This window comes from Apostichopus japonicus, chromosome 9, assembly GCF_037975245.1.
Source record: "Apostichopus japonicus isolate 1M-3 chromosome 9, ASM3797524v1, whole genome shotgun sequence".
Taxonomy (NCBI): Eukaryota; Metazoa; Echinodermata; class Holothuroidea; order Aspidochirotida; family Stichopodidae; genus Apostichopus; species Apostichopus japonicus.
Genome location: NC_092569.1, coordinates 7,298,486 through 7,314,960, shown reverse-complemented (window position 1 = coordinate 7,314,960; position 16,475 = coordinate 7,298,486). Strand labels below are relative to the sequence as shown.

Here is a 16,475-nt window from a genome sequence, read left to right as displayed (position 1 = left end):
CACTACAGCTATTGCGCTTCATTACAATGAATTTCTCACAATACACTGAAAGGAAACCTAGAATGATAACACTCCCACTCCCAGAGGGACAATTGCCAAGTTAGTTATACAAGTCATACAGAAAAATTAAAACCATCGTTAAGTATGACAACAGTTTTATCATATATACAGTGTAGTAAATCCAGTCTAGTAAGCCCTATAATCAATCATTTGAAGTGACCACTTTACCAACTAACACATGTGACCTTGAGAGAGAAATCTCATAGGTATGAAATGGGGAATGAAAAAGTTTCCTTCCATGAAGGAATGAAATTTTTCTCAGTCAAGAAATTTCAATTAGCCATAAGATTAATTTTATGTTTTGATGTACAAAACTATACCAAAGAACAACTACGTAGTAAACACAGATCTGAGGTCAAAGCATTGAATGCAGTAAATTTTCAATCTGATTGGTTCATAAACCTTCATAACAATGTAGACTAGTCATGGTTTATTTCAAATAACAAAGAGAAAGACTGTTAGTCTTTTAAATTTCAATGTGCTTATAAACTTGAATATGATTAGATGAAACAGCATGCATGCAAGAAAATTTTTAAAGGATATGTAGCACATTTTTTAGTTCCATATTAATTAACATGGTGAACGAAGTTTAAAGGTACATCAATAGTGATGTTACTGTAGTTTGCATAAACCTTGGTTGGTTTGGTTAACTAAATTGGTTTTACTGAGTTCTGACAAAATAACTGGATTCTTGTGCACATTAAGGTGGATCCTATGACAAGTATGCACTTCATTCACGTTTAAATATTAGAGTTTTTGTGTATATACAAAGGAACTTAAACTTTGACCTGCATTGACCTAAGTTGACCTTTGACTCCTACATAACATGACATAGTCTTTCAACTAGAGAGGGTAGAATGATTTTATGCCATGGGAATTGAAGCACACCAAGTTTTAGGGGTGCTATGCTGGTACAGTAAGACCGGTCCAGCCTGTAATGGAAAACTGGTAGGATATAATCATGTGCACCGCATTTCCCTTCACAAATCCCCAGAAATGTGGCATCAGTATGCAATTTCAATTGTGACTTTGAAAGAAGCAGTTTAGGGAGATGCTGAGCAAATCCAAAGTAGGCCCCTTGAATATGGATACTTTCCCCTTTCAGTTTTTATTAATTCACTGTAATAATAACTGTCATTGATTTGAATATCAACATTATTCTTTCTTCCTGTATCAAAGGAGTACATGGTGGTGTCAGCAGAACACTGTCATGCAACAGGCTGCATCTTTCATAGTGATTATAGTCCCATAGGCCTACTTGCCACTACACAGGGCCTCATAGTTTCCAACCTCCTATGGCTGCATCGTACTTGCGATGAATTTAAAAAAACATTATAACAGCAGAGGGAATCCTTCCCTGCAGTTACTCCACTTTAAATGCATAACATATGCAGCACAAGAGTAGTTTGCAAGCTAACCCTGGCTGAAGTTTATACTGCATGTACCAGGAACGACCTCTGACTTCCACCTAATACAGCAAGGAGGTTCCACTACACATGGGGAAGTCAAATCAGTATAAGGGTCACATCTTCATTGAGACCTGACCTTTAGAAATGTTGTAGGGTTTGACTTCTGCAAATGTGAAATGAGCTTTCACCTATACCAAAGTGTGGAACAATTTTACTCATCATTTGGGTAAACTTCCATGGGTATATAATCTCTTTTGAAGGCAAACTAGAAAAAAGACACATGCCAAATATGAGCTATGTGATGGAATATCGTGTTTACAAGGTTTGTGTTTATAAGGCTTAAAGAGTGTGATGTTTGATGACCCACATGACCTTTGACCTCCACCAAAAACAATAAGCCACATGCAAAATATGCAAACCAATAAAGTTTCCTATCTAGAGATATGTTTACAAGGACTTCAAGTATTGACCCCTGAGGCCATTAAATAAACTCTGAAAAAATATTGAATACATTTTATGCTACATAAGGCTGTCCTACCATGCATATGTGAGCTCCTTTGATGTTCAGGTTTTGAAGATTACTTAAATTTTCACAATTTGCCCTCAGCTGACCCCAAATGACCTTTGACCTCCACCTTCATCAAAGGGGCTCTTGTACAAATTATGGGGGAGCCACATGCTAATATGAGAACTGCAGGTTACCTATCTTGAGATATAGTGCTTAAAAGCTATGGCTTCACATACACACACATGGCAACTTGACTGCACAGGTTACTTGACTGCTTATTGCAAGTAACCAAAGAATAACAGTATTACGTCTGTATTTCTTTGGTATTTCCCTTTAACCCTGTTTGAATTGCTAAATTTCTTTAACTTTCAGCTTGTGAACCATTGGGGCAACATGAAGCACTACCTGGGTTTACTGCAGTACAGGAACAGATCATAAATAAAATGTGAAAGTATTCATACTTACTCTTTAGCAACATCTTTGGGTGGACTAAATGCAGCAGTTTTTTTCAGAGTTGCAGCTGTTCCAATGCCACGAACAACCACCCCAGATTCTCCTTCCATATCAAAACACTGCCAATAACTTAAAATGCAATCAAAAGAAATGAATCACATTATACTCAATCAATGTGATAGATTGAAGCCACAACACCTAATATGTTTGGCCAATGCATACCTCAGAGAAAACTCTATCTATTATATTATCTCCATTTGATAAAACATAATGAAAATGTTCACATAAGGTCTGACAGCATCACTTCTCATCATTGAAAATGTATTCTAGAAGTACTAGATTTTGCTTTGTACTTTACAGATATTTTTCTAATAAGTAATTTATATTAAGTTTATTCTCAATACTTCACTAACTAAAAAGTAAGTCCATTTTTGGGTCATGAAATGAAAATGGTAAGAGCTCCTTGCACTACCACAGGTGACTCACCCAATAACAGCATTTCCTTCAACTTCAAGTACTTTAAGGCCAATTTTTCTCTGTAATTCCCCAGAGAGCTTTGAAAAGAGCCTCTGTCTCGCCTCATTGGATGCTCTTGGAGTTCTGATCATGTCAATCCACTACACATAAAAAACAGAAGTTCATTTTGATCCTCATGCAATATGCTACTATTATGACTAGTTAGTTATCTTCTTCTTTTAAAAACTTTCATATTCTTTTTCAGTGAGTAACTTGTTTAGCAATCGGTAAGTGTTAAAAGAATTCTTTCTCCTTTGCATCAAGTTGAATGAGTCGAACTTTATACTGTAAGCTGTCTGCACTTTGTAGAACTGTCTGTTAAGTAAACACAAGCAAGGGCAGTGCACTACCACTTCCTTCATACTCACAATTAACATCTCATTTAATTATCATAATAAACCTTTCAGGATTTTGAGGAATCACTGTGGGTTCATTATCCATTTAATTTTCAATTGAAAGCTAGACATTTACATAATGTACATCTAGAGAAATGATCATGTTGTCACTAAAACACTGAGAACAGCTTTTTGAAATCATTACATCTTCACTACTCTATGAACTTTTTCAATACAAAACTTGAATTACTGCTACAGTATGAGACATGAAATCTGACTGGACCTGAATAACCTGCACAACAATCTGTTTGATTCTTTATAAGTTTGTCTGAAAACTTAATAAGATTTGATCCAAGGCAGAATTTAATAAATGCTCCAATGTTTCATTAAAGAGAATTGGATAAGGTGGTTTCCAATTACAACCAAATTTGTGAATTCAAATGTTAAGGTAAAAGATATGACAGGATTGATCCAGATATACCAACCTGGTATTCAGGATCATTATTAACAACAATGTTAAGGTAAAGATATGACAGGATTGATCCAGATATACCAACCTGGTATTCAGGATCATTATTAACAACAATGTTAAGGTAAAGATATGACAGGATTGATCCAGATATACCAACCTGGTATTCAGGATCATTATTAACAACAATGTTAAGGTAAAAGATATGACAGGATTGATCCAGATATACCAACCTGGTATTCAGGATCATTATTAACAACAATGTTAAGGTAAAGATATGACAGGATTGATCCAGATATACCAACCTGGTATTCAGGATCATTATTAACAACAATGTTAAGGTAAAGATATGACAGGATTGATCCAGATATACCAACCTGGTATTCAGGATCATTATTAACAACAATGTTAAGGTAAAGATATGACAGGATTGATCCAGATATACCAACCTGGTATTCAGGATCATTATTAACAACAATGTTAAGGTAAAGATATGACAGGATTGATCCAGATATACCAACCTGGTATTCAGGATCATTATTAACAACAATGTTAAGGTAAAGATATGACAGGATTGATCCAGATATACCAACCTGGTATTCAGGATCATTATTAACAACAATGTTAAGGTAAAGATATGACAGGATTGATCCAGATATACCAACCTGGTATTCAGGATCATTATTAACAACAATGTTAAGGTAAAGATATGACAGGATTGATCCAGATATACCAACCTGGTATTCAGGATCATTATTAACAACTAATTCTTCCACGAATCCATGAATGGCTTGTACTGTGTAGCATGACGGCACCCTTGAAGCTGCAGGGAATGAAATTCATGGCACATTTAATATCCAACAGAATCATATGACTACAATGGAGACAAGAAACATATTTCTTTAAGTTTTGACAGCTAAAGTGACCTAGAACCTCAACAATTATTCTGACCTCCTAATAGTCTTGCCTCAATTACATAACGTAAGAGGCTTAAAAATTACATCAGTAAATTTTCAGTCACTGGAACTGGCCTAAACGGAGACTCCTTTATTGGGTGAAAGTGTCCTTTCTGCTTCAATTCCACAATGTGTAGAGAAGGCAAGGAGAAAGTTGTGAATCAATGTTACCCACAAACCCTTGACTTACAGCTAAAGAAATGTACACCGCATGATGACTGTCTGAACTGGTTGGCATCCTCAATCAGTTCTACTCTGACCATCACTTTGATTTCACCCCGTATTCCATGCATAGTGTCAAAAATTGGCATCCAACCAGAGATTTCTGATACACCATCTTTCCATAGTAAAGAATTGAGGTCAATGTATACCTTGCAAAAGACAATCAGCATCAATTGAAAAGGATTTAATTCAATCAAGCAACAATCAGCATACAGCATCCAAAAGTAACCATTTGATGGGCAGTTAGACAAGATTGTACTTGTGTTTAATTTGTACAAGTCTAATGACTGAATATTACCTTTAACAAAGACTGATCTTCATAATTGTGCACAACATTCCACAAATGAAAGAGAATTTACTATCTGTATATATCACAATTAGTTACGTAAAGAAAAAACAATTGGTATGAAGGGTTAATATCAAAATGCTACAATTATATGTACCTTTGAAACTAATTTGGCATCACAAATATCTATGCTATTTATACTCACAAAACTGTGTCAACTCACTTTTCCAATGGTATCGTGGGCGCTGTAAGTGTCATAATCTAAAACTCTGAAAAACAAAAGAATGTCTCAATGATCAAATGAATAAATTCAAATTCTACGGAACAATACATCTTCTTAACAACCATTTATAAATGTTAAGGAATTAATTTTAGGATGTGGTTATATGCTCAGTGATTCAAAGAAGTACACTGATAGTTTCCCAAAAATTTTAAGCAAATCAGCACCAGTGATAGGGTCATTGTACGGAAATATTCCAATGTGAATTGATTCTCAGTCTATTACTAATAACAAATGATTGCATCTGTGCTACATAACCTCCAAATGATGTAAACTAGAGATCCACCTTGATAAAGATCTGAGTTGACCTCTGCCCAGAGATCTACTCCCATGGTACATCAGTGAGCTGTATGGTGTTTAAAAGAACAATGCAGTATCATGGTTGCCTATATCCTGCAGTAGTTCAGATTTGCTGGTAGTTGTACACTTAACAATGTATAGTTTCTCATTACTTGATGTATAATTCATGATATGTATTTGTTTTTACCTTATTTGCAGAGGTTCATCTTGTAACTCTTCATCATCTACCTTTAAATTTTGAAAGGGAAACAAGAAGCATGAAGTTTGCTTTAAATTCTTTGAAATTTAGATAATATCCATCGATAGTGGTAGGTCATAGGATCATAAGAGGGTGCAAGAAACATAGTTTACCACAGCTGAGGCTACCATAACATTATCCAATGTACACTTATCTATTTAACAAATATAACTAATTACCATTGACCACCAAATGCAGACTTACCTACTTAATAATGAAACTGGTCTTACAGGTAATGCTCTGAAGTGGTTTATACTTTTCATAACTGATTACAGCCAGAGAGAGCGTATCACTGATATTTATTCTACTGAGAGTGATGTAGGATTTGGTGTTCCACAAGGTTTGTGTTACAGTAGGACTAGTGTTATTCAACATCTAACTGACCACCATTATACATAACAAGTGATTTAACATGACAGGCTTTGCTGATGACCATAAGATTTACAAACATTTTCACTGTCAATTGAGGGTGAGGGTCTAAGACGACAAAATCTATCAACTTCTCCTTCGTTTTATCTACATTCAGCTCTAGGAAATATTTGAATGAACCTTGAGGTATAGACAGAAAAATGGAATGGTGCTAAAACAGTGCCTTGTGGAGCCCCCGTATGGGAAACTAAGATATTCGAATAAGTATTACAAGTCAAACAAACCGACTGCGATCTATTTGTAAGATTATTTAAAACCCAATATATGAGATAATTAAGCATTATAACCTCCGATGTAAGAAGGAAAAGTTGAAAAACATTACTCAGGCAGAGTTGCCAAATTTAGGTTGTCCCATGTGACTATATAAATTATCAAGAACCTTTTAATTCGCATCATATGTACTACGATTACTTTGGTATGCAAACTGCAACGGATCATGGAGATAAAAGTTTCTAAAGTACTTTTCAAATGATTCGTTCACAAACTTTCATAGCTACAGGAATCAACGCTACAGGTCTTAAGTCATTCATACAATTTATCACCAACTTTTTTAGAACAAGAATAATACAAGGACGCTTCAATAAATAAAGGGATGGAACTTGTTCTAAAATTCATATTGAAAATAACAGTTAAAAGACAGACAAGTGGGCTAGCACAAGTTTTCAGAAATCTGGGAGAGATCCTGTCTGGTCCAGCTGCTTTGGATGAGTTTTGCTTTAAAAATTGTATGTGAACGTCCTGCTCTGTAGTCTGGAAATTCCAGCTGATTTCGTTTGATAGAATTGCTTTAAGGTTATCAAATACTGCTAAAAAGTCATACATACGCACACAACCCATCACCATCAAGTAAGTTCATTTTGCTCTTTGCTCAAATGGAGAACCAACTGTTAGTAATGTGTTTGCTGCATACAAAGTTACCTCAAATTTAAACCAGTCTGCATTCCATTGTGGATTCAAAGACTTCCTAAAAACTTCTGTTTTCTCTGTAGCTTGACCAAATCTCACCTTCAAATAACAGAAAATTTGGTTGCAAGCATAGTATTAGTGCTGAGAAAGATTAGAAGGTATATTGGGTAAGCAAATCTAACAGATGGAATTGTTGCTACATCCTTTATTGTTATCACTAAATATAAGCAAAACACACTGGGTTAGGTGCAGTCAAACTAGTGACACATTTGTGACTGTTCTGCTTACTGACAGACCTATTCAATGACTAATAGCACAGACTATACAGCATAGACTAACATTAAAACAGAGCTAGCTACAATTTGATTCTCATCACAAAGACTGACAAACAATATACATATCATACAGTGCTATTTTATAAATGAAAGTATTCTTACTAGCTCAGGAACAGTTGCTTTATTTGAAAGGAATACCATCACTTAAGCTTAGGCCTGTTTGCAGAGCTGATGTACTAGGCCTACCCTACTTTGCATACCAGAATTAGAGCTAATCAACTCTGGTAAATGATAAGGCTAATGACTAATTGGATGTTTAAGTCTAAGTCAGTGCTGCAATTCTTGCTTGGGAGGCAAGTTGCAAATCTACTCAGAGGGAGGGTGCATGGGCCTAGGCCACCACAAATATCTGTCAAGCCCCCCCTCCCTCATTTAAATTTTCATTTCAGTTTCTTTCAGAAAATAGGTCATGGCTTTCTCCCATAGATAAAGACTGCCCCCCCCCCAAAAAAAAAAAAAAAAACATAAGCTGCATGCATGATATATGTTGCTGACATACCTTCCCCAAGTAATTCTTTTAAAATCAGCCATGCCTGCTATGAACAAATCAGATTCAACCAGAATAGTACACTATAGCAGCTTCATGAACAGTTTGTTATATTCCCTGTGTATTTGTCAAAATGAAGAGTTACCTCTACAAAAGCATCAGCTAGGTCACTAGCTCTATCCATGACTGGGAGATCCCTTGCAGCAAGGATGCGGACCTTTAGTTTTCCAGGCATCCTTATGAAAGATCAACTTAATATGATGTGCTGTGAGGTCCCACTGACACTGTCAGATTCGCTAACATTAGGCAAAATGAGTAAGGTTAGAGAAGAACAAATCAGATTATCTATTTCCATATAACTGAGTAACTATAGAATACCAGGCACTTTTTAAATTCTTCTTTTTCTGTGGAGTTATAGAGTCACGGTTATGTGACATTTATTAACTTAATCTGTGGGAGCTCTGCACAAGCCCTCTACAAAAATAAAATGTTTGGCCGTATGGAAGGCAAATGTGAAAGACACTGAGTATTCGCAGGGGAAGACACTATAACTATTCTTTCTTTCGAGTGGAATCAGCGTCACAGGGAGGGGGGATCATTATTTGAGTGCACACTTAGCCTTGAACACTTAGAGGACACATCTTCCTAACAGATAGTTTTGTGGAATTGTAGTCACGATGATGAAATTATCAATACATGTATTCATTCATTCATTTATATACTTTTGACAACAGCACACCTCCTTTCCTTTTGTTGGATGTGCAGTGGGGAAATCATAATTTGGAGAAGTGGAGAAGTAAATTCAACAACTGTCTTGTGACTCCACCCACAAATGAGACTTTCTGAAACGGTCATACTAATTAGCGTCAACAGGCCGATTTCACGACAACTCAAGACATCAAGTGAAAAATACCATCAAATACAATGGTTGTAATTAAAGTGTATCTGGAAACACATTTAAAACTGACTGAAAGTATCGTGCATACATATTTTTCACAGGAAAAAATGTGTTTTTCGTAAAAATAGTCAACTTTCTCCATCCGTAGAATTGGACGAAGTGATGCTATTGCGCCTGCGCAAAGACTTTGGACCGCACCATTATGATATGGGTTGGTTTGTGTTAGGGTTTGCGAACTACTTTTGTGTACAGTGTTGGTAAGGTGCAGAGCCGTATATTTAGAATATACGGCTCTGGTAAGGTGGGTTGACGTAGTAAGAAAGCACCAAAGTAGTATGATGAATGAACTCCACATCAAATCATTGTACGTTTTTAAAATAATGAATATTTCTTATTGTTTTTCCCTTGTAATTTACATATGTTTTTATTAATTTTTACAGAGTCTTGCTAACTATTATTTTGTCTGGTTTTATTATTCTCTCTGTGTATTTTATTCTGTATAAGTCTTTGCATATATTTTACATTTGACGTTTTGTAAAGACATTGACACGAGTGTTTGAGCACCATTTTCGACTTAAAAATTGCACTTATCTGTAGTGTAATGGTGTGGTCCAATGTCATTGCGCAAGCGCACTAGCATCACGTCGTCCAATGCTACGGACGGAGAAACTTGACGATTTTTACGACAAAAACATTTTTTCCCGTGAAAAGTATGTATGCACGCTGGTTCCAGTCAGTTTTAAACGTGTTTCCAGATATACTCTGATTACATCCATTGTATTTGATGGTATTTTAAATTTGTTGTCTTGAGTTGTCTTGAGTTGTCGTGAAATCGGCCTGTTGACGCTAATTAGTATGACCCTTCTGAAATGCTTTCCTCAACTCGACTCCTACTCAAGAAGAAAATATCCTGTTACTAGGTACAGTAGGAGACATATCAACTCAAAAGCAATGAGGTAACAACTAATATATCTAATAATGATTACCCCACTGTGACTCCCACTCCATCAAAAAAACATCTGTTACTGACTTAAAACTTTGTTGAAAAAAGGGGGGGGGGTGCTCTGTGTTATTTCCCAGAGAGTCTCCAGCATTCACCTAATCATGCAGCTCACACTCACAGAACAAGTCCTTTTAAGTTTAACAAAGAACAATCTTAATTACTTCAATGCCCATAAATGTGTACCATAGACGCTTCTTAGGAAGTCACACAGTCATAATAAAATATGTTGCTACAAAGTAATATATATTCTTATTATTTAGTCACTAAGTAATATGTATTCTTATATAGGCTAGGCCTACATACAGTATGCATTTGTGTCCATCCTTCAGAGTTCGCGTGATCTGAAGTCCCTAGCCTAGGCCTGGGTTGTAGCATACATCTCGCCTAACGTTAGGATATATTATTAGGACCAAAGACAAGCTCTAGTATTAATCTTGTGCCATGGGTCAGGACTATGCAACTATATATACGAAGGCCATCCTGTCTGGGCCTCTTTCACACGAAGACCGGTACAGAAATTAGCTTATGTATCAACGAAGAGAAAAGTTTTCGTATACCTGGATGTAGTATGGTGGAGGAGACTTCGTTCCCGTATTTACAATTATCATATCATTTTGAATTCTACACACAGACAATATTGCGACAAGGTACATTTGGCAGCCATATTTACTCCAATGTGCTCGTTGTAGAACGCCGACAGAACAGTATTCAACATAAACAAGGAGGGTATTGAAGGGATCAAGAGTCGCAAAATATTCATTTTTGTTTCAAATAGATGTCATTGAGTAAAATATAACCATTTTCAAGCAAAACTGTTTACGACAAACTTGAATATATTAGTTTAAATGCTAAAATGGTCAAATTATAGAATATCATACAGTATCGCATCACTGGCGGATCCAAGGGGGGGGGGGCCAAGGGGGGCCATGCCCCCCCCCCCAAAGGTGAGCCAAAAAGTGTTTCCGAACATCCGCTAAATCATATGATTGGAAATTAAAAAAATCGAGAGGAATAGCAGTGGTGGACTAGTCCAGTGGCGGCGGAACCGGGGGGGGGGGGGGGGGCTTGGGGGGGGGGGGGTCAGCCCCCAATGCAAAAGTTGAGGGGGAAAATGCATGATAAGCCCCCCCCCCCCCAATATTTACCAAGGCTCCGAAACGTGCATCTGCCCATTTTTCAATGCATACTTGTCGATCTGTCCGATGCACACGTATACTATAGGTGTAATAATTTTAGTAAATGCTGGGGGACCCTCGGCCCGTCCCCTGGCTATAGACCACATTTTCACCCCAACCGCGTCTTCACCCCCCGTGAAAAGTGGAAGCAGTGAGTGTGAGTATACCGGTAAGCGCAACACACTTTCGTCTTAGGACAATGACGTGCCTCATTTCAGCCAGTTCTCCAACATCCACTTACTCAGTGGCGGAGTGTCCATACGATCAGGGGGCGGATGCAACCCCCCCCCCCCTGACGGACTCAAAGGGACTGCTGGCGCCCTTTTCAGCTTTTCACTACTTTTTACTTATTCGCGATTATTGACTATTTTATTGCGCTCTCATCTACCTATTGACATTTGTCATATTCTGTTGGTGTAATTTTCCGACAAAATGGCAATGACACCTATTTATTCTCCGTTTATCTGCAAATTAGCAAGGCCCGGAATGGGTCATTTCCTGCAATCTATAGAGTATCTTTACTCAAAAATTTTCTGTACGCTCCGCGCCAACCTGTGGTGGCGCTCCGCTTAGATAGTGTCGAAAGCGCCCCCCCCCCCCCGACCAATACCCCTAGCTCCGCCACTGCCCTTACTACACTCAAAAACGTCTTTGCGAGTACACTACGAGTAATAGCTACTCTCTTAAAACACCATCGAATATACAAATTACAATGTTTTTACAGACTTTCTCGTGCAATCTGAGAAATTGCAGGCTTGAGACCCATATTTATCGCAGCATAAAACACTCAGGAAGTGCCGTTTCCGGCCATCTGGGGGTTTGAAAAAACCTAAAATTTTATTGTACGCTCCGCGCCAACCGATGGTGGCGCTCCGCTTAGATAGTCTCCACACATTAGCCCCCCCCCCCCCCCAATAATTTTTCCGTTCCGCCACGCCTGGACTAGTCTAAACCTTTTCGTTTTCTGGTTTAAAATTAAATGCAGAGCTCCCAACTGACCCGCAATTCGCGGGAATTAGACCCGCATTCTAACACCCAAACCCGCTGACCCGCACAAGCGTCCGAAAAAACCGCATTGTAATTGTCAAGTATACATAAAAAAATGTGCATCAAATTTTGACTTAGCAACCATCATTTCTTTAGCATTTAGCATAATAGAGTATAAAACCTCCTTTACAGCATCATTTGAACCTCAAATTAGCCGATATTTCTTTTCATTGGGGCGAGCAGCGAACATTTTCATGCCACGGGAAAGAATGAATTATCACCTACTATTCAATTTATTGATGTTACACACAAAAAAATGCATATTTCTCAGAAAATTTTGGGTGACAAAAGCCTTTCTAAGTGCCACCATTTTACATGTAGGCATCACCAGGATTCCAAAAAAATCAAAAGGGGACGGGGGACACCCCCTCCCCTTATACCCCTCCCCCAGGACGGCGATTCGTGGCATGGACCAGCATTTGCCTTCTCAAGAGTTGGGAGCTATGTAAATGTATGAGCATGAGGATTTACAGTTTAACACCATTTTGCAGTTACAGGCTGGTTGTAAGAAATTTATAACCTATGAGAAATAAAATTTCTTGAGAAAGATGATCCCAACTTTGTTTTATAAATATTTTAGAAAATTACACCTGGGAAACATTTTTTTTAGAAGTAAATTAACATCACCATTGTACACTTTTGTCGCACCAAATTGCATCTGAGGGCATTCAGCAATAGAAAATTTTCCAAAGGGGAGGGGGGCACCCCCTCCCCTTAGACCCCTCCCCCATATCACTCTAATGCCACTTTGGCCCCTCCCAAACAAAGGCCCTGGATCCGCCAGTGTATCGCATTAGAGTATTTGCTCAATTATTGTCATTGCTTCATTATTATGTCTTTATTAGTATAGCCTGCTATAGTGTTAGGGTGTATAGACATATTCAGTGATTTAATTGTTCTGTTTATCTGGTCGGTGAATCTGATCATGATTGAAATGTTAGCTTTCTGGAAATTTGTTTGTGGTCTTCATACTGCACAGAAACTTAAATTTTTAAAGTAGCACAATATATCTTCCTAACCTTTGTCCATAGATAGTATTGATGTTGTAGATTTGCACTATGAATCGAATATGCGGTACCGATGAATCGAATAGGCGGTATCGATCAATCGAATGTGCAGTATCGATCAATCAAATGTACGGTATAGATCGATCGAATAGGCGGTATCGATCAATCGAATGTGCAGTATCGATCAATCAAATGTGCGGTATCGATCAAACGAATGTGCGGTATTGATCAATCAAATGTGCGGTATCGATCAGTCGAATGTGCAGTTCCGATCAATCGAATGTGCTGTATCGATCAATCGAATGTGCGGTACCGATCAATCGAATGTGCGGTACCGATCCGAATGTGACGTACCGATCAAACGAATGTGCGATACTAATCGATCGAATGTGCGATACCGTGAAACAAATATACCGTACCGTATCAAACGAATCAAACGTACCGTATAAACCGTATAAACGTAGAAACGAATACCGTATCAAACGAATGTGCGGTACCGATCAATCGTATGTGCGGTACCGATCAGCCGAATGGTCGGTATTGATCAATCGAATGTGCAGCTGTACTGATCGATCGAATAAGCGATACCGATTAATCGAATGTGCGGTACCGATCAATCGAATGTTTGGTATCGATCAATCCAATGTTCGGTACCGATCAATCGAATGTGCAGTACCGATCAATCAAATGTGCGGTACCGATCAATCAGATGTACAGTTCCGATTAATTGAATGTGCGGTATCGATCAATCGAATGTGCGGTACCGATATATGGAATGTGCGTTACAGATCAATCGAATATGCGGTACCGATGAATCGAATAGGTGGTATCGATCAATCGAATGTGCAGTATCGATCAATCAAAAGTGCAGTACCGATCAATCAAATGTGCAGTTCCTATCAATCGAATGTGCGGTATTGATCAAACGAATGTTCGGTATTGATCAATCGAATGTGCTGTACAAATCAATCGAATGTGCGGTACCGATCAGTCGAATGTTCGTTACCTATTAATCGAGTAATTGGTACTGTTTAATCGAATGTGCGGTACTGATCAATCGAATGTGCGGTACCGACCAATCGAATGTTCGTTTAAGAGTAATCGGATGTGCGGTGCATCAATCGAATGTGCCGTATCGATCAATCTAATGTGCGGTACCGATCAATCGAATGTTCGATATCGATCAATCCAATGTTCGGTACCGATCAATCGAACGTGCAGTACTGATCAATCGAATGTGCTGTACCGATCAATCGAATGTGCGATATCGTTAAACGAATGTACCTTACCGATCGATCGAATGTTCTATACAGATCAATCGAATGTGCGGTACCGATCAAGCGAATGTACGCTACCGATCAATCGAATGTGCAGTACTGATCAATCGAATGTACGCTACCGATTAATCGAATGTGCAGTACTGATCAATCGAATGTGCGATACCGTTAAACAAATGTACCGTACCGATCAATCGAATGTTCGGTACCGATCAATAGTACTGATCAATCGAATGTGCTGTACCGATCAATCGAATGTCCAGTTCCGATCATATGAATGTGCGGTACCGATGAATCGAATGTACGGTACCGATCAACGAAATGTGCTGTACCGATCATTCGATTGTGTGGTACCGACCAATCGCATGTTCGTTAAAGAGTAATCGAATGTGCGGTACATCAATCAAATGTGCCGTATCGATCAATCGAACGTGCGGTACCGATCAATCGAATGTTCGATATCGATCAATCCAATGTTCGGTACCGATCAATCGAATGTGCAGTACTGATCAATCGAATGTGCTGTATCGATCAATCGAATGTCTAGTTCCGATCATATGAATGTGCGGTATTGATGATTCGATTGTGCGGTACCGATATATGGAATGTGCGTTACCGATCAATCGAATATGCGGTACCGATGAATCGAATGTGCGGTATCGATCAATCGAATGTGCAGTATCGATCAATCAAGTGTGCGGTATCGATCAATCGAATGTGCAGTTTCGATCAATCGAATGTTCGGTATCGATCAATCCAATGTTCGGTACCGATCAATCGAATATGAAGTACTGATCAATCGAATGTGCGGTACCGATCAATCGAATTTGCGCTTTCGATATATCGAAGGTGCGGTACCGATCAATCGAATATGCGGTACCGATGAATCGAATGTGCAGTATCGATCAATCGAATGTCGACTAATCGAATGAGCGTTACCGATCAATCGAATGTTTGTTACCGAATAATCGAAAGTGCGGTACCTATCAATCGTTTAAAAAGAGACAACATTTTGAGATAAAAAGTCAACATTATGAGATTTGGGTACACTGTTATTCTTTCCTGTGTCCCTATTAAGCCACCGTACAATGTTGACATGGTGCGCACACAAAATTAAACTGCCGCATGCAATTAACACAGTAGTCTTTTGCTGTACACATGTAAGTCAAGGTTAAGTAGCAGCGTACGGAAGCGTAGAAGTGACATGGTGATGAAAGAGAAACAAACTCGTCAAAATGACAAAATTCAGAAAAATGACTTTTTGCCGAGTTTAACAACTCGTCAAAACGACAAAATTATTAAATTTGCCGAGATGCTACAGGTCGTCAAAATGACAAAAATCTGAAAATGGACGTTTTGCTGAGATACAATTATGAACATTTTGCTTCATATATCGGTGGAGAGCACACGCCGATGAAATTACAACACAGTGCGGATCGATAGCTTGCATGTGTTACCCCGTTGAGAATGATTTGCACGTCAATCAACCAACAACCCAACTGTCTCATCTCTGATACAAATGAACACAGTGACCTACCATGCATGGAAGCACACAGCATCCTCTCCCCACTGGTGGTGGTGGTGTGTGTGTGTGGGTGGGGGTCCCCACTGGTGGTGGTGGTGTGTGGGTGTGGGTGGGTGGGGTGGGTGGGCGGGTGGGGATTTCTCTGCTCTGCCGACTGAAGCGACATTAAATAATAAATGGTGTTGTAGGACGAAGGTTTGGTGGGGCTGGAGGTGTGGGTAGATGGGGAAGGGAGGATGAGAAAGTGGGAAAAGCAAATCCCTATTGGGCTTATAAAATGCAGTGCGGCGTGCTGTAAAGACGGAGAGGACTTTGGATATCCTAGTGATAATGTTATAGTTGTTGGACACTTCC

At 38.6% G+C, this 16,475-nt stretch overlaps 1 protein-coding gene across 2 annotated transcripts in view; it reads right to left on the bottom strand.

Annotated features, from left to right (window-relative positions):
- The window catches only part of LOC139974319 (C2 domain-containing protein 5-like), a 47,581-nt gene extending 36,773 nt beyond the window's left edge, over positions 1 to 10,808 (bottom strand). Inside the window, exons 1-9 of one of the 2 annotated variants that reach the window (XM_071981346.1) lie at positions 10,648 to 10,808; positions 8,335 to 8,485; positions 7,380 to 7,466; positions 5,982 to 6,022; positions 5,438 to 5,483; positions 4,897 to 5,077; positions 4,488 to 4,573; positions 2,917 to 3,047; positions 2,443 to 2,559 (exon numbers count right to left, since the gene is read on the bottom strand). In XM_071981346.1, coding sequence (XP_071837447.1) covers positions 2,443 to 2,559; positions 2,917 to 3,047; positions 4,488 to 4,573; positions 4,897 to 5,077; positions 5,438 to 5,483; positions 5,982 to 6,022; positions 7,380 to 7,466; positions 8,335 to 8,424 — 779 coding nt within the window. In that variant the 5' untranslated portion in view covers positions 8,425 to 8,485; positions 10,648 to 10,808. Of the gene's footprint in view, positions 1 to 2,442; positions 2,560 to 2,916; positions 3,048 to 3,766; positions 3,860 to 4,487; positions 4,574 to 4,896; positions 5,078 to 5,437; positions 5,484 to 5,981; positions 6,023 to 7,379; positions 7,467 to 8,334; positions 8,486 to 10,647 lie in introns of those variants that run through there. The other variant, XM_071981347.1, reaches the window with a different exon arrangement.
- Positions 10,809 to 16,475: the final 5,667 nt, after the last annotated feature.